The sequence below is a fragment of the Eptatretus burgeri genome, chromosome 15 (genome assembly GCF_056783735.1).
Source record: "Eptatretus burgeri isolate ZD-2024b chromosome 15, Ebu_testis_v1, whole genome shotgun sequence".
In the NCBI taxonomy this organism is placed as follows: Eukaryota; Metazoa; Chordata; class Myxini; order Myxiniformes; family Myxinidae; genus Eptatretus; species Eptatretus burgeri.
The window spans coordinates 52,512,332-52,531,927 of NC_140975.1; the positions used below are offsets into that span (position 1 = coordinate 52,512,332).

At 42.9% G+C, this 19,596-nt stretch overlaps 1 protein-coding gene across 3 annotated transcripts in view; it reads right to left on the reverse strand.

Annotated features, from left to right (window-relative positions):
- Window positions 1-549: 549 nt before the first annotated feature.
- Window positions 550-19,596, reverse strand: part of C15H6orf120 (chromosome 15 C6orf120 homolog) — a 29,985-nt gene continuing 10,938 nt past the window's right edge. For all 3 annotated transcript variants that reach the window (XM_085855918.1, XM_085855917.1, XM_085855919.1), the window contains exons 4-5: window positions 19,262-19,405; window positions 550-1,575 (exon numbers count right to left, since the gene is read on the reverse strand). In XM_085855918.1, the coding sequence (XP_085712044.1) occupies window positions 1,132-1,575; window positions 19,262-19,366 (549 nt within the window). In that variant the 5' untranslated portion in view covers window positions 19,367-19,405 and the 3' untranslated portion in view covers window positions 550-1,131. The remainder of the gene's footprint in view (window positions 1,576-19,261; window positions 19,406-19,596) is intronic.

A 19,596-nucleotide genomic window follows, 5' to 3' on the forward strand; every position in this document is an offset into this window, starting at 1 on the left:
TCACACATAACTAGGACATACCATGAACTTACCATACCAGTTTCATGTATATCTGACTCAGTCTCTGAGATATAACAAACTTCATTTTTTTTATTGTTTTCGACCAGGGTTCATTCAAAGTCTATCTTCTCCGACAGTTTTCATAGGATCCGGCGGAAATTTTTGATTAAATGGCTGAATATACCGCCCACAGTTGGTCATGACCCGATTTTTGAAAAAAATAATTTATGATTTTCAAAAATTTCAAAGTCCCGTTGCTAGGCAACCAAAGGGGCGTTAGCAACCAGTACCTACACGGCACAACGAGGTCATAAACTGGTTCTACCACCCAAATTTCATCAAAATCGAACAACTGCAAGGAGGTCAAAAACCCGACAAACAGACACGGACAGACCGACACCACGACCAACAAATAAGGGTAGATCAAAAAAAAATTTGTAATCTTTTTTTCGACTCGATCGACAACCCAACAAAATAAAAAGAGTTGCAATAGGAATGTTCATGTTCACACAATTCGGCAAAAATGTCCCTCCATACTGTGGTCAGTCATACCGTGTTTCCACTCGACTTTTATTTCCTTTATGAGACATCAAGTTTTGAATCAAACGGATGAACTAAATACATTTGAGGTCATTTTTCTAAGATGACGTTCAATTTAAAAAAAAAACAAACAAAAAAAAACATCAAGGCACTTTCTTATTCAATGGCAAATGTTTGAAGCGTTATATTTTTAAGAATCACAAATCTATTTTTCATTTGTGTTCGGCCTGAGTGATTTCACTCAAATATATACAACATTCCTCTCCATTCGAATCGGGCAATGTTCTATAATGTATTGGAACCATGGATGGGTCTAAGCATCCATTGGATTTAAAGAATAGTTAATCTTTGAATCAAAAACTAAAATTTCAAATTATTTCAGCCAAAGTGACAGAAAATTCTGAGGATTAGTTCATAAATTACAGCATATGTATTTACTCACCCTCCCCCCCCCCCCACAACCCCACCACCAAAGTTTATTTTCTTTTTGCACTAAACTACTGCATATATTCTGGGAATATACCTTCTCCTGAGTTTTAATGGCCTGCAATTTCCAGCCAAAAAATGCAGTGCACAATCGGCATGCTCTGCTTATGCCAAAACTTCAAGTATAATCTTCAGCAGGCTCACAAACAAAGTCCAGAGAACAGAATCCTCGTCATCGGAGCCCATATGTTCTGTCATATGCTTACTTCCGTCTTTCTCATTATTGTCTTGCTCAGAGGCATCACTGAATGGATCTTCACTAATAATGGGGTCAAGGAAAACTGCGAGGAGAAACTCGCTCTCATCGAACGATGGGTGCCCATACACAGAGATTCCGAGGGGCCGATGAAAATGTGTGGGTACGACGATTGAGTCGAGGCCACAGCTTGTTGCTTGCAGTGCATAATCATCATAGGAAGGTTGCAGGGTGTGGTCAGACACATACAAGTCTGCATCACCACTCAGGGTTTCCAGGCGCAGCAACAACCTTCCTTTTTGCTGAGTGCGTAAGTGTGTCAAGTTTCCACCACCCACGTGGCCCTCCACCACCTGCAATGTACCAGGATTCCGTCACTTTACATGGCCGATTGGTGTTAAGATTTTATTTAGTAATCCAAAAATATGACTTGGGTGAAAGTATACTTATATCACCAGGAACCATCATACTATAATTCCACAGTATCTGTTTTTGGGACGTGGGTACGTGTCTCTTTCACTTCTACGCAGTCTTGGACCCCTGGAAGGAATGAGTTGAAACCTGGTGGTTGTACTTGGTGTGCCATGGGAGGTTCAATGTGGTTAAATTTTTTTTTTTTAAACAATAAATCTATTACCCAATTGGGGAAGAAAACCCAACCCAATATTGTCCCAAGGACCCCAATTCTCTGTATGTAAATATGTATGGTGGAGTGTCGCTTCCAGTAGGAGGGGGCGTTACAAATCGTACCAAAATACACCAGTTCTAGGGGAATTAACCTGCCTTTAATTCTGGCGAGAATTAACCCGTTGGTGAGGATGTGTTTTTCATTAGTACAGGACAAATTCAGGCTCCTGGTTACATCATTGCTTGAGGCATGACTATGCTGCTGATATAGTACCCATTGTAGATCAGGCAGGAATTTTGAATTTGACCAGTGTACTGCTTCCAATTGCCTATTACATTCTAAAGGTATTGGAGGATTCTTTTACTTCCAGAAGTAAATGCAAGCAGACACATTATCTATGAATACCAAGTGAAGATGAAAATAAAACCCAGAAGAGCTCTAAAGTGAATACACGACTGTCAGATCCACTTGCCTCCCCCTACCCACCTCACGAAAAAAATAAATTAAAAAGTGAAAATATAGTAAGCATGGTTTGAGCAAGATACAGTGTCGAACACCATGGATATTCATATACATATGAAACAGTGTGCATTTGTCTGTCCCCCATTATAAGGACGATTTGAGTATGGTTTTAAAGGCTGATATTTCACCATGACTGTGTTCACTGTGGTCTATTTTTCAGGATTAAAAAAATAAATAAATTGAAAAACATTTCCCAGAAAAAAAAAAAAAGGAGTAATTATGGTTCTTCTTTTGGAAATGTAGACGGTTACTTGCAACCGGGCCTCAAAGGTGATGTCCAGAAACGTTGAAAAAAAATAACAATAAATACAAGGTGCAGGGAAGTGAAATCTGCTGCACAGGGTGTGCAACGCACAGAGTAAAACGAGTGTTCATTTACGACCGTAGGATTTCGAAAAAATAAAGATGTAAGCACACCTGACGCTAGGATGAGGCTTCACACTTTGGCATGCTCACGAGGCTGTACCGTCAAAATGAAACGTCCCAGAAGATAAAGAAAATAGGGTCACATTTGTACATGTGGTGTTTTAAAATAATGCATTTTGCCATGAATCATCATATCTTCCAGTCCCATTGAATATTTTGAATAAAATAATTCCAACCAGTCATTTTTCACGAGCTTTTATACGAGTATGTATGTGCGTATATATATATATATATATATATATATATATATATATATATATATATATATATATATATATATATATATATATATATATATATATATATATATATATATATATTGTTGCGGTTTTTGGAACTGCATGCAAACAACAGATGGGTCTCCTAAGACAGTTATGCCATTATTATACGTGTAGATAGTCCCTCCTTTTTGTCTTGTGGGACAACAGGGAGTGCGTTGCGATGATTTAATAGTTATGGGTTGCAAAATAATTTTTTCATTCCCACTCCTCTTCTTTTCTTTCCTGGGATAAATCAGTCACATGTGCTTTCGCAGTAAGGTGGGCAAACCGCTGCGCCACTGTGAAGGATCCGCTGTATCCGGAGTCTTGTTCCCGGGCAAGTCCGAAACCCAACATGTGCGGCGACTCACGTACGCTTTCGAAGGATCCGCTGTATTCGGAGTCTCGTTCCCGGGCGAGCCCGAAACCCGGCATGTGCGGCGAGTGACGTGCGCTAGGTGCTGGACTGTCAATTTGAGCTTCCAATAAGCTGGGGAGAATTGCCGATTGCATTGGAAAGGCATGCGAACAATTACTTCTTGAGAGGCTGCAAGAATGGTGTTTTTTCACAGCACGACGCCCACACTGCACGAAACACGTGCTTGCCCCTCGTCTCGTCTAACACAATGTGTAGCACGACGATCCACAGTACCCTCTGCCCTGCTTGCCCCTCGTCTCGTTTACCACAGCGTACCGTCCTTCACTTGACACGACATGCGGTCCACGATGACCCGAGATCTCAGAGCAAACACCCTGGGATGCATGAGTGGCTCCGATAGAGGATACGTAGTCGGTCCGGGAGGTTCTCCAGAAGACCGCGGGTCCATGGTCGGTTCACCCGAAGACAAGGGGTCCAGACCCGATGAAGATTTACTTGTGATTCGCGTGCCTATTTTGGTGTGGGCGATTCGTGTCATGTCATGGGGTCGGAGCGAGGTGTGTTCACTGTCTGGGGTGGCCTTGCCGGAAACGAAGTGAGGCGGTTTCCGGCCCAAGCTGGTGGGCCACGTGAGGGGTCAGGGCCAATAGAAGCGCCCGATGACGTTGAATTCGGCATGGCCCCCTCCGCCCTGAACTTCGGGCCCTATAAAAGACGGAGAAGTTCCTCCATCTCGTGTGTGTATTTTCACGCCGTGTGTTCCTGTTCTCGTCTCCGTCTTCTAGTCTCCGCCCACGTCACGCCTCGCCTCGTCGACCCCGCCCACCTACCTGGTCCCGCCCACTACTCCACCCTCGCACTCTGGACTGCCAATCTCCACTCAAGCTCCTCCTTCAGAACACAGTCTCAACACGTGTGGCTGGGGCCGGAGACTACGCAACTACTATCTGGTACCGCACCACTGAGCACCCCCCCCCCCCGAAACGTATTGGTGGCACGTTGTGCCATCGGGCGCCCAGGTACCGAGAGCATAACCTCAACTCCCCTCCCTCCCTGGTTGCAAAAGTCCCTTCTCATCGGGGTTTCTTTTTCTGCGTGTGTCTGAGTGTGCTGGCACCTGTCTGCTAACTAAGTCTGTAGAAGATCATTGTCATTAATTTTGCGTCAAGTCTGCTCCGTCTGCTTTCCTAAGTTGCTTGTATTATTGTCGCACCACACCTCTCTCCTCTATCCCTGCGTTACATACCCCAATAAATCTTTACTGTGCCACATATTTTTCCTCGCCCATTGTAAATAAATTATCATTATTAGGAATGTTCCTTGCTCGTCTTTGTCTTTTCTCCCATTGGTCCAGCATGGTCCGAATCTTACTCAAGCCGGGACTTTATTCCAAATGATCTGTTCCTTTTAGCCAGTACGTTCTTGGCAGTATCGCTCGGCTGCATCCGATTAGGAAAAGTGATCCGATCTGGTAGGGTGATCCGGTTCGGACAAGGCGTACCGAGGGCGTGGTTCCCCGGTAATTAAATCACGTGATTAATTAGGTACCCTGATTAACCCATAGATGGGAGGACCCTAGGTCAGGCCACTCACGCAGTTGAGTTATTGGCGTCCACGGTCGGTTAAGCGACCCGCCACGTCACAGAATTATCCGTGTGTGAAGGCCTACAATTCCGGGGAGTCTGGTGGGAATCGACTTCCCCCACCTCGTGGTCTTCACACCCAACCCCCGGCCCGCAACAGTATGTATGTATATATGTATATATGTATATATGTATATATGTATATATGTATATATGTATATATGTATATATGTATATATGTATATATGTATATATGTATATATGTATATATGTATATATATATATATATATATATATATATATATATATATATATATATATATATATATATATATATATATTGTTGCAAATCTGGAAGCCATGAGCACACAACATTCAGGTCCTATAGCTCAGTTATTTCGATAAGTATATGTGGATAGATAGCTCCCTTTCCCCTGGCTCATGGGTGAATAAATGTAAATGTGCTGTGAGTTACTTTGTATTGATAGTCAGGGTTTTCTTTCATTCTATACACCCCTCACAACTACGACAACGCCAGCATCACCTTCACCTCACTCTGGCTGACGCCATCACCTACGTGCGTGTCAGCACGTACATGGGCGGAGCCCACACAGAATACAGTTCCTCTGGGTGTTTGGTGGGCGGAGGTCATGCAGAATCATATTCATCTGCCTGTTTGGTGGGCGGAGTTCAGGGAGGAGCTCGTGGCGGCCCTCGACCAGTCAGCGTGCTGCGGGTGGGGTGGCCGCCGCTCGGCCAATCGCTTCCCGCAGTGGGAGGACGGGGGTCCGCGTGACGTCACCACGCCCCTGGGTCAATCAATGGACTTGCCACTCGTTTTAGCCAATGACAGGGCGACAAGCAGTTCTGCGTGCCAAAACCGTCCGGTAAGGGAGAGCGGGAGGGGTGGAGGCCCTCCCCCCCCGGAGACGGGGTGAAGGGTGTGGCGTGTTTGGACCAGGATCCTCTCTTCATAGTCCTCCTCCTCATGATAGAGAGCTTGAGAGACACCATCACCCACGAGAGCCGCAGGGGTTGCGCGCCGTTGCCCCAAAAGATCACGAGGAGAGGTTTTGGTAGCCGGCACGAGCGCTGAGGGGAGTTCAGGAGGTCGCTCGTGGCTCACTGGTGTCCGGATTTGGCTCGCCTCTCGCTGGTGCCCGGTTCGAATCAGCTCAAAGACCATACGAGGTGTTCAGGTCCGAGGCAGGCTCTGGTCTTCAGCTCACCTTTCCATCTGAGCTGGAGGCCTCAATAAAAGGCTGTGGACACCGTTTCGTGTGTGTGTGTGTGTGTGTGTGTGTGTGTGTGTGTGTGTGTGTGTGTGTGTGTGTGTGTGTGTGTGTGTGTGTGTGTGTGTGTGTGTGTGTGTGTGTCACCAGTATTGTAAGTAGAAATTGTACAAGTGCCTTGCTGTACATACATGCCTCTTATATTAGGATAACTCTGCTTCTTACGTGCCCCCCTGCTCGATTATAAATAAACCCATGTGTTAAATGTATCGGTTCGTTTTTGTCTTTCTTTTATTGGTCAACACTGTGCGTGTTGGAGAATTAGCCAGGCTGTTGCCGCTGTAAAGGGACATTTGGGACCGACGGAAGCTCGGTGACCGTTCGTTCGGGTCGCACGCGGTTCGAGCATCCTAGCGGCTAATTCCGTACGGGCGCCATCGAGGGTGAATTTCCCCGGTAGTTTGGACGACGTGGGTATTTAGATAAATTGAAATTGGCAATCGACCTTACCCCACATGGTCGATCTATTGGCGAACTTCGGTCCGATAAGGGACCCATCGGCTCTGGAGTTATCCGGGGTGACGACCTATACATTCCAGGTGATCGGTGGAGTCAACCCTGCAGCTCCATCTTGCGGTCGTGCTCGCAGCCGATACCCGGCCCCGCAACAATATATATATATATATATATATATATATATATATATATATATATATATATATATATATAAATATATACATATATATATACATATATACATATACATACCTTCTTCTTTCGTCTGCTCCCGTGAGGGGTCGCCACAGCAGATCATCCATATGATCCGCATAGTGATTTGGCACATGTTTTACACCGGATGCCCTTCCTGACGCAACCCTGGTCGCCTCTTACGACACAGGGATATGGTACACCTATTTTAACCGGGGTATACACCGGCCCAGTACACTGGTACTCATTACGCCGACCTTGGAAGGATGACAGGCTGAGTCAACCCCCTGGTGTATTAATTCAGTGGCCCAACGGGATATACATATACATATATACAGTGGGGAGAACAAGTATTTGATACACTGCCGATTTTGCAGGTTTTCCCACTTACAAAGCACGTAGAGGTCTGTAATTTTTATCATAGGTACATTCAACTGTAAAAGACAGAATCTAAAACAAAAATTCTGAAAATCACATCGTATGATTTTTAAACAATTAATTTGCATTTTATTGCATGAAATAAGTATTTGATCATCTACCAACCAGTAAGAATTCTGGCTCTCACAGACCTGTTAGTTTTGTCTTTAAGAAGCCCTCCCATTCTCCACTCATTACCTGTATTAACTGCACCAATTTGAACTCGTTATTTGTATAAAAGACAACTGTCAACACTCAATCAGACTCCAACCTCTCCACAATGGGCAAGACCAGAGAGCTGTCTAAGAACATCAGGGACAAAATTGGAGACTTGCACAAGGCTGGGATGGGCTACAGGACAATAGGCAAGCAGCTTGGTGAGAAGGCAACAACTGTTGGTGCAATTATTAGAAAATGGAAGAAGTTCAAGATAACAGTCAATCTCCCTTGGTCTGGGGCTCCATGCAAGATCTCACCTCGTGGAGCCTCAATTATCATGAGAAAGGTGAGGGATCAGCCCAGAACTATATGGCAGGTCCTGGTCAATGACCTGAGGAGAGCTGGGACCACAGTATCAAAGAAAACCATAAGTAACACACTACGCCGTCATGGATTAAAATCCTGCAGTGCACGCAAGGTCCCTCTGCTCAAGCCAGCGCATGTCCAGGCCCGTCTGAAGTTTGCCAATGACCATCTGGATGATCCAGAGGAGGAATGGGAGAAGGTCCTGTAGTCTGATGAGACCAAAATAGAGCTTTTTGGTTTAAACTCCACTCGCCGTGTTTGGAGGAAGAAGAAGAAGGATGAGTACAACCCCAAGAACACCATCCCAACCGTGAAGCATGGAGGTGGAAACATCATTCTTTGGGGATGCTTTTCTGCAAAGGGGACAGGACGACTTCACTGTATTGAGGGGAGGATGGATGGGGCCATGTATCGCGAGATCTTGGCAAACAACCTCCTTCGCTCAACAAGAGCATTGAAGATGGGGTGTGTCTGGGTCTTCCAGCATGACAACGACCCGAAACACACAGCCAGGGCAACTAAGGAGTGGCTCCGTAAGAAGCATCTCAAGGTCCTGGAGTGGCCTAGCCAGTCTCCAGACCTGAACCCAATAGAAAATCTTTGAAGGGAGCTGAAAGTCTGTGTTGCCCAGCGACAGCCCTGAAACCTGAAGGATCTGGAGAAGATCTGTATGGAGGAGTGGGCCAAAATCAATGCTGCAGTCTGTGCAAACCTGGTTAAGAACTATAAGAAACATCTGATCTCTGTAATTGCAAACAAAGATTTCTATACCAAAGTTTCTGTTCTGTTTTTCTGATGTATCAAATACTTATTTCATGCAATAAAATGCAAATTAATTATTTTAAAATCATACAATGTGATTTTCAGGATTTTTGTTTTAGATTCCGTCTTTCACAGTTGAAGTGTACCGATGATAAAAAATACAGACCTCTACGTGCTTTGTAAGTGGGAAAACCTGCAAAATCGGGAGTGTATCAAATACTTGTTCTCCCCACTGCACATATATATATATATATATATATATATATATATATATATATATATATACATATACATATATATATATATATATATATACATATATACATATATACATATATACATATATACATATATACATACATACATACATACATATATATATATATATATATATATATATATATATATATATATATATCTTCTTCTTCTTTCAGCTGCTCCCGTTAGGGGTCGCCACAGCGGATCATCCGTATGATCCGCATAGTGATTTGGCATATGTTTTACGCCGGATGCCCTTCCTGACAGCCCTGGTCGCCTCTTACGACACAGGGATATGGTACACCTATTTTAACCGGGGTATACACCGGCCCAGTACACTGGTACTCATTTCGCTGACCTCGGAAGCATGACAGGCTGAGTCAACCCCCTGGTGTATTAATTCAGTGGCCCAACGGGGCTTGAACTCAGGACCTTTTGGATCCCAAGCCGCTGCCCCAACCACTGCGCCAACACACCAGGCCATATATATTAAACTAGGTATTTTATCCTCGCTTTGCTAACGGATTGAATCAGAAGAAAACACGTTGTACTTCAGAACATTCTGCTCCACCCACCCAATCATTTGCCTGAGGACATCTTTCATCTGCTTGGAAGTCAGCAAACACCACCATCGTCAGCCACCATCATCAACCACCTTTGTCAGCCAACTTCTTCTTAACGGACACAATTATTCCAACATTCTTGTGGGGTTGGCCTGGGGGGAACATTAGGAATGCACCCCCCTCTTATTCCATCAATTCGAAAAGAAAAACTGCTTTGATTTTGTCACACTTTTTCGGAACGCATCCTCGACGTACACAGGGGTCTTTCCCCTTCACCCCATTGGTCCGTTTCACCCCCCCTCCCCACCGCTGCTCCTTTCAACAATCCCTACTTTACCCCATTGGTCTGTTCCAAACCTCTCTGCTCTATTCAATCTTTCCTTCTTTATCCCCATCAGTCCATTTCCTCCCCCCTTTTCCTCATTTTAACAATCCCTCCTTCACACAATGGTCCATTTCAACAATCCCCTTCACTAAACCTCAAATAAACGGTCCTCCTTCGTCCCTCGGTTTGTCTGCATCCCTCTCTGTTGCCACTCCATCCATGCAATATTTTATTTCACATGTTCATGGTACAAAGCATAATGCTTGATATTCAAGGCCTGTGGGACAGCACCTCACATGTGATACAGTGGAGTACTGTACAGAGAGTTTGCGTGCAAGGGAGGAGCTAAAGGGCGTCCTCGGTGTCTTTCTTGCGCCAAGAGCGCAGTGGGGGCTATGGTGAAAATTTCCTCAGTAAGTGGCATTTTCCATAACCTGCGTCGTGGCCATGCCCACATCGGATGTGCACCAATGAGAAGGAAGCTTGCATGAGCAGAGGGGAGAAGGCGAGAGAGACAGAGACAGAGACAGAGACAGAGACAGAGACAGAGACAGAGACAGAGACAGAGACAGAGACAGAGACAGAGACAGAGACAGAGACAGAGACAGAGACAGAGACAGAGACAGAGACAGAGACAGAGACAGAGACAGAGACAGAGACAGAGACAGAGACAGAGACAGAGACAGAGACAGAGACAGAGACAGAGACAGAGACAGAGACAGAGACAGAGACAGAGACAGAGACAGAGACAGAGACAGAGACAGAGACAGAGACAGAGACAGAGACAGAGACAGAGACAGAGACAGAGACAGAGACAGAGACAGAGACAGAGACAGAGACAGAGACAGAGACAGAGACAGAGACAGAGACAGAGACAGAGACAGAGACAGAGACAGAGACAGAGACAGAGACAGAGACAGAGACAGAGACAGAGACAGAGACAGAGACAGAGACAGAGACAGAGACAGAGACAGAGACAGAGACAGAGACAGAGACAGAGACAGAGACAGAGACAGAGACAGAGACAGAGACAGAGACAGAGACAGAGACAGAGACAGAGACAGAGACAGAGACAGAGACAGAGACAGAGACAGAGACAGAGACAGAGACAGAGACAGAGACAGAGACAGAGACAGAGACAGAGACAGAGACAGAGACAGAGACAGAGACAGAGACAGAGACAGAGACAGAGACAGAGACAGAGACAGAGACAGAGACAGAGACAGAGACAGAGACAGAGACAGAGACAGAGACAGAGACAGAGACAGAGACAGAGACAGAGACAGAGACAGAGACAGAGACAGAGACAGAGACAGAGACAGAGACAGAGACAGAGACAGAGACAGAGACAGAGACAGAGACAGAGACAGAGACAGAGACAGAGACAGAGACAGAGACAGAGACAGAGACAGAGACAGACAGACAGACAGACAGAGACAGACAGACAGACAGACAGACAGACAGACAGACAGACAGACAGACAGACAGACAGACAGACAGACAGACAGACAGACAGAGAGCAGAAACTGAGGAATGGATGGACAGATGCCTAAAAAGCTTGTCTGGTGAGGGGCAGAGGTGTGCACATAGTGTGAAAAGAGAGAGGGGAGAATCTCAGTGTGCTGGAGGGGAGGGGAAAAGCCCAGAACGCAGCTTGGTTAGTGGTGAGCGGCTGGACACGGAGGCCCAGCAGAAACGGAGTTGCTTGCAGTTGGCATATCTGGAACGCCAGAGGAGAGTAGTTACCTGCTTGTTTTGGATGCCTCAGAAACAGCTGCAGATCCCATCGCCACTCCACCGCCAATTTTCCCCATTCTTCCCCACTCCCCCAGCATATTTGGATTGGCGCAGCCCCGTTGGGCTATGTGAGGTGAGGGAAAATGAGTCAACCCTACTTTTCTTTTCTCAGTACCTTTCTTTTCCCAGTTTTTATTGTCTTCTTCTTCTCCCCAGAATCAATGATGGTCATGTGTCCTTTGCATAAATAAGAATATGTGTTATGGTTAAATCCGCTCTTTTGTGCCTTTTGCTTTCTTTTCTGGAGATACTCGCTTTAAAATGATTGCTTGCTTGTACTTATTTTTTATCATGATCTTTTGGTGGAAAATCCACTCGATTGTTTCATATATATTTATATGTCTATTTAATTTTTATGTAATTGTGGTAACGATATTTCATACTATGAAAATGATGCAACCAAACAAAATGAAAGGTAAAGCAGGGCAGCCACTCTCCTCAGATAATTTGTGTTCCTCAACAAGGTAATGCTGCAGTTAACTCAGATATCCTGATTGTAGGTGGTGGCCATTCTAGGTTAGCCAATGGGGAACACTTCTCCGGTGTGTAAATGTGGGACTTGCAACTGCAAAACTTTGTCTGATATTTGCCACAAACAATATAATTAATTGTTTAATTGTACAGTAACGACTAGATCTTAAAAGATAAAATAAACCAAATAATTAATTACATGTAAAACCTCAAACATAGTTTATTTATTGACTTGTAGCAAATGTGCGATGCAATATGTTGGTGAAACAATGCAGAGATGTAATGCAAGAATGAATGCACACATGAGCGGCATGAAAAACGCAGATAAAACTACTGGGTGTCCACTACTCACTCGGCTCTTTACTTACATACTTATAGATACTGTCAAAATGTGAGCTTCAGTGTTCAGGGTGTAGAAAAGATAATCAGTAATGGCTGAAAAGTGAATGGGATGGAAGATAAAACAATCAAACATTTACATAATCAGAGAGAACTTTTCTGGATTAACAAATTAAGAATTGCTTACCTGTATGGATTAAATAAAAGAATGAATGATATACATACAACATAATGGCCAAAACATAAAGGGCTCTGTTTTTAACACCTTACCATGAGACTCTCAGACACAGAGTACACAATTATGGGCGTAAATGTCCAGTAACAGACATACCACAAACAAATCATAAATGAGTGCTTAGAGCTTCACAAATTAAATATCTGTAGATGAATTAGGCCTAGGTCACATTTGCTCTACAGCGAGGATACGGTGGCCGTACGCCCTCTGAATTGACAGAAATGTGCGGCGGCCGCAGAGAAACTGAGGTGGCCGACGCCTTAAGGTCGCCGTGGAATTATAATGCGGAGTTAAAAATTTTTTCATTTCTACGTTCGCCATAGCAATTCGACAAGCCAAACTATGACGTAGATGTGTTCCACGTAGGGTGTACGGTGGGCTTGCGTTATTCGTGCGGCTGCCATAAGCGCTTCTCAATGAAAAATGAATTTTCCCAACCCCCAAAAAATTACGGCGGCCGCACTATTTCCACGGTCGTCGTACGGTGGCCTTGCGGTCTGTGTGACTACCTGTGGGAAACACAGGGTCGACGCTCGGTTCCCGTACGCCCGCCGTGCACCTACGTAGGCCTCCGTGGCAGTCTGCGTCGACCGTGCATCCACCGTGCGCTACCGCTAGAGATCGGAGTATAGGTGTTTGCCTATACCGTAGTGCCCCCAGAATCCCAATTTAATTCGTTCCAGGAGGCTGTTCGGATTTCAAAAAGTTTGGATTCCAAAAATATTTTCCCAATAAGAAATAATGGAGTGAATTAATCCGTTTGTGGACCCAAAGAAAACCCACTTTCAAGACACTTTAAACTGAAATTCCCCATGTTTAAGGTAAAATAAGATGATTAAATGACCTTACTCATCCACCCTGAGGCCACCTCAGTTTCTCTGCGGCCGCCGCACGTTTCTGTCAATTCAGATGGCGTACGGCCGCCGAATCCTCGCCGTAGAGCAAATGTGACTGAGGCCTAAAGTATCGATCGACACGAGAGATGCTTTCACGAGGACTTCCACCGACGAACTGAATGAACAAAGCGCGAAGATGCGGCTCGAACAGGTGGGGGAGACACGTGAACAAACATGAACGCCACGTTGTGTTCGGTTTTTAAAATGTATTAGGTTTTTAGGGCAAAATTTTCTCGAAAAAAATTGTTCGGATTCCAATTTGTTCAAACAATGGAGCGTTCGGATTCTGGGGGCACCACGGTATATTATAGTTATAGTATATTCAGTTTATATACTGGTATATTTTTATTTCAGTAAAAAAAAAGAACTGGTATATATACCCACTCATTACCATCTGTCTGGCTGCACGTTCGCCTTAGGGCACCTTGCGTCTGCCTTGAAAATTCTATGGCCGCCGCAGCGACGCCCTAAGGTCACCGTGCGACATCAAATCAAAGACCATACGGCACCCCCACGTTTTCGGTCTCCACAATTTATTAATAAGCCGTGCGGCTACCCGAAAAATAAAAACATATGTGACTGCTACATTGTGTGACCGTGGAAATACTGCGGCCGCCGTATAATTGCTAGTGGCCGCAGATTTTGGAGACCCCACGGCCGCCGTGGAAAATGTGACCTAGGCCTTAAAGGGGCTGTCACACCTTGACGATTTAGCCAGCGTATGCCGATTTATGAAAAATTTGTCTAAAACACTGGCACACGTCGAATACGTTATGGGTAAGTTGTGTGTACGTTAAGAGCACGCTGAAAAACACTGCCATACGTCGTAGTACACTGGCTTTAATAGTTGTACTTTGCGGTTGTCCGCAAATTTTAGCATGCTTGAAATTTTATGACGTATGCCGGCGTATGGCTCACACGTTGCGCATACGCTGGGAATAAGTTGTAGGCACGTTATGCGATCGTTGACACACGTTACTTGTAAGTTACTCACAAGTCGACACACGTCGAAGTAATGATTCGCGTACCCGAAACATATTTATAACCTATGAGTAACGTGTTGTAGGCATGTTACACGATAGTTGACACACGTCGAGGCATGTTATGCGATCGTTGGCACACGTCGACACACGTTACTTGCAAGTTACTCATAAGTCGAAACACGTCGAGGTAATGCTTAGCGTACCCAAAACTTATTTCTAACCTGAGTAGCGTGCTTTGAATCTATGAGTAACGTTCCTCCAACGCATATCGACGTATTTGATTGACATCTTCCGGACGACCACATAACTTACTGAACATGTTTCAAATTTACAGCTACCGTATAATGGCGTATTGGCAGCGTTTAAAAAAAAAAAAAAAACCCAACATCAACTTCCCATATTTCGTCATGTCCGATTGCCTCTTCAGTTTGCTCGTCTTATTCTTAGTTCCTCCTCTGTGAATATTTTCTGTTTGAGGATATTGTCACGTCAAAACTTAAAAGCAAATGTCCGAATACATTTTAAAATTCGTGATAGATTATAAAAAACAAACAAACAACAACAACAGCAACAGCAACAACAGCAACAACAGCAACAGCAGCAACAGCAACAACAGCAACAACAACAACAGCAACAGCAACAGCAACAGCAACAGCAGCAACAGCAACAACAGCAACAGCAGCAACAGCAACAACAGCAGCAACAGCAACAACAGCAACAACAGCAACAGCAGCAACAGCAACAACAGCAACAACAGCAACAACAGCAACAACAGCAACAACAGCAACAACAGCAGCAACAACAGCAACAACAGCAACAACAACAGCAACAACAGCAACAACAACAACAACAACAGCAACAACAGCAACAACAACAACAGCAACAACAACAACTTCAGATATTTCGTCACGTGCCTTCACGGAGCCAAGGAGAAAAAAAAGAAAATGTGCCTTGACGGAGAAAATAAGTTCCGGGTATGCTAAACATTACCTCGACGAGTTTCGACTAACAAGGAACTTGTGTCGACGTGTGTCAACGATCGCATATCTTGCCGACAACTTATTCCCAGCGTAGCGGAACGTGTGAGCCATACGGCGAGTACGTCGTAAAATTTTCAGCGTGTTCTTAACGTATACACAACTTACCCATAACGCATTCGACGTGTGCCCCGTTTTAGACAAATTTTTCAGAGGTCGGCATACGCTGGCTAAATCGTCACGGTGTGACTGCGATGTTGAGACTTCCAATTCTTAGGCAGTTATGATTTAAATCGGCGTGCGGCAGCTTTTTAATAGGCTACGCCACGTGATCGTCGGCGATACGTGCAGCGCGCTTTGCATACGTTAGACTATCGTTGGGCATAGGTTGTGAACGCCGACAACACGCTAATCATTCGTTGGTCTAAGTTATCTATATGTGATTAAAACGTTCTGTGTACGTTACGCATACGTCCAAAACTTAAAAAAAAAAAACATCAAAATTTCAACGTACGCCAACGTTTTACATACATTTTTATACGTTGCCATTGCTGGCTAAAACGTCAAGGTGTGACAGGGCCCTAACAGCCGGATAATTCAGATCAATACTTGAACAAAAAAAAATTTTTTTTTGTTTTGTTCCACTGCCTGTAAACCAAAGAAATACATGTGGTTAATAAATATAAATATAAATATACACACATACACATCAGTGGTGCATGCTGCACACTGCAAGCAACTACTCTGGTGCATCCTACGTGCAGATGTAATAAATATAAGCTTTATATATTTTATATATTTGATGAAGTGGTTTCGTGAAAGACCTTAATATTCAAGAGCTCAAGGTTACAATGATATGCAAAGTAAAAGACAAACCAAATATATTCCTTTGTCTATGTCTAAAGGTAATTTTGTGTTGCTTTGTTTTGTTTTGAGTTAGTTACATGATTTAATGACACAAAAACATCAGGAATTTGATTATGATAAATAGCATCGACGACCACAGGAATCAATGAATGACAGACTGAAAGAGAATGAAAATATTTGCCTTATTCATTCAATTTAAGGACATTGGATGAAAATAATTATTTAAATGACCGTTTATAATTAATTTAAAGTCTTCAACTCATATTAATGTTAATTATCTTTTTGATGTTTTTCGTTTTACATTAAACTGTTGTGATTTAGCTCTCCATTAGTCACTTCTTTGATACCATTCACCAGCATGACATGATCTTCAAATGGGTAAATTTAAACAGAGAGTTTGTTGATGTAATTCACACCACAGTTGTTTACAGATTGTTTACAGAGTGCGTGGACCAGCGTTTTAAATTAAATGAATGTGATGTTGACGTAGCTTTGGCTTGATGGGATAAATGGCCTCCTTCTTCATCAAAGCTCCTTGTGTTCAAGTACCAGAAAGGTAGGGATGTTCGGTTCGCTTTCCTACAAATACTAAACCTGCATGGGTACACGTTTGGTTGTTCACTTCTTGACAGCACCAACAACGACCACTTTGGTGCTGCTATCAGTTCAAGAATAATGGTCGTTACGCATTTTTGAAAGTACAAAATGTGCGCACTTGCGATGTGGCAACGTCACACATCATGTCGCAACAGAATAGCTCTTGGTGCCCCATCTCAGAAGGGCTGAATGGCCAATCCTGAGGTACACCCTTTGGGCAGCTTCAAATAAACTAAAACAAGAACTAGAAGGGCACTCTGACGTCATGATGTCACCAGATATGCCTCCCAGCAATATTATTGCATCATTATACATACTTGTACCAAATTTGATTTAAATCCCTGAACCCAGCTTCAAAATATTAAATAATTCTAGCTGCCAGACCATGCGTCCGATAAGGTTGAAATATAAAATATATATTCCACGTGACTACGAGATCATAACTGTGACGTTTCACATTTGATTTATGAAGTGGTTCAAGAGGTTTTTTAAAAATGATTTTTGTTCAAACCAACATGGCTGCCAGACCATGTGACAAATAAATTATTCATGAAGACACTGGTATCCCCAAGGCTTGGGGAACAGGTGGGTGAAGTTTCCCCTCGATCTGTCAAGCCATTCTGGAGAAGATTTTAAAATGTTTATTCTTCAAAAAATACAGCTGCCAAACCATGTGACATATGATGTCATACATGGAGAACGTTTTCTTCCTCATGGATAGGTAATCATACCTGTATTAAGTTTCGCCTTGATCTGTTCAGCCGTTTTGGAGAAGATTTTTTAAGGTTTTTACGTCAAAAACAATATGGCTGTTGAGCCACATGACCAATGACGTCATCAATTACCCCCCCCACCCACCCCCAAGAACATTTAGCCTTAGATGACCCTCAAAAATTTTCATACTGATCGGATAAAGCATTCGACGTATGGAATTATGACCATAACAAAGCCTCCCATGACATCATCCCGAAACCCAAAATCAAAATATTAAATAATTTGGGCTGCCAGACCATGCATCTGATCAGGTTGAAATTTAAAACACATATTCCCCATGACAACTAGATCATAATTTTGAAGTTTCATGTCAATTAATGAAGCAGTTCAAGAGAAAGATTTTTGTTCAATCCAATATGGCTGCCAGACCATGTGACCTATGAATTATTCATGAATGTTTTGTGTGTATATATATATATATACATATATATATATATATACATATATATACACATACATATACACACATACATATACTAGACCACCGGTGAACCCGTTGGATTCTCGTTGTGACAACCGTTGATAAAGGAAACCATTTCAAAAAAAAAAGAAAAAAAAAAGGATAGCTCCAGCGAACTATACCGCTGAGGTTGTTTGCATTGATCAAATACTCCCAAAGAGCACTTGACTGAATCGGGAATTGATTTTTTAATAAATTTCTTTCTGTTGCCCGATTTGAACGAAACTTGATACTGCGCACCACAGGAGAATGGTGAGTAAGGTGGCCCTAAAATTTTTGCGCTATCGTGTACCGTTTTGGCTGTATTGTGGGAACATACATACAAGATGAGAGTTTTAGTAATGTGTGTGTATATATATATATACATACATATATATATACATACATATATATATATATATACATATATATATATATATATATATATATACATATATACATATACATATATACATATATATATATATATATATATATATATATATATATATATATATATATATATATATATATATATATATATATATATATATATATACACATATATATATATATATATATATATATATACACATATATCATACCTTGGCAATGGGTTCAAAAAGATTAGGTCCAAAACTATGCCCACTGCCTACTTACAAGATGGGATTGTGGCCATTAAAGTAGTAGTCCTGCTTTAATGGCCACAATCCCATCTGGCCATAAACCCTTTGTTTCTTCAGTTGCAATTTAGAGATCATATTAACTAGTCAACAGGATTGATATGTGGCAGGTACCCTTGCTGGTCAGGATCCTTGAAGAAAGTACTTGTGAGGCGAAGGGGTTCATGGCAACCATCCCAGTTAGGAGGTGAAAGTTGTGTTTATATAGATATATCTACATGACCCAATGTGGTTCAGTATGAATACAAGCAGAGATCATTCTAGCCTAAGATCAGTACAATGCACCATAACAGAATGAGGAGTAGACGTAAGAAATCAATGTACGTAAACTTATTAAATGGTTTGGAATGAAAAGAAGGCAAGCAAATGGATAAATGGAGGTGAAAGCATCACCTGCAAGAGATTCCAGGTGTGCAGAAATTCCTCCTCATCATAACTGGAAGTCACTGCTAAGAGCACAGCAAAGAAAGCAATACGTGCAGGTACGGGGATCAACATGGCCCCTCATTCGAGACCTTGTCCCTCCATGAGGTGAAGCTTAATGTTAGCCAAAGACATCAAAGTCACTTTCAAACATGTGACACAGGACATAAGAACAATGCATGTACAGGATTGGCCAATAGGAATTGTTTCCTCCAACAAAATCAATCTGGTGCTTTAAATCACAAAAACAAAAATCCAATTAGCAAATAAAATTTGTGCAACTTCAAAATTAGCAACATAAGCAA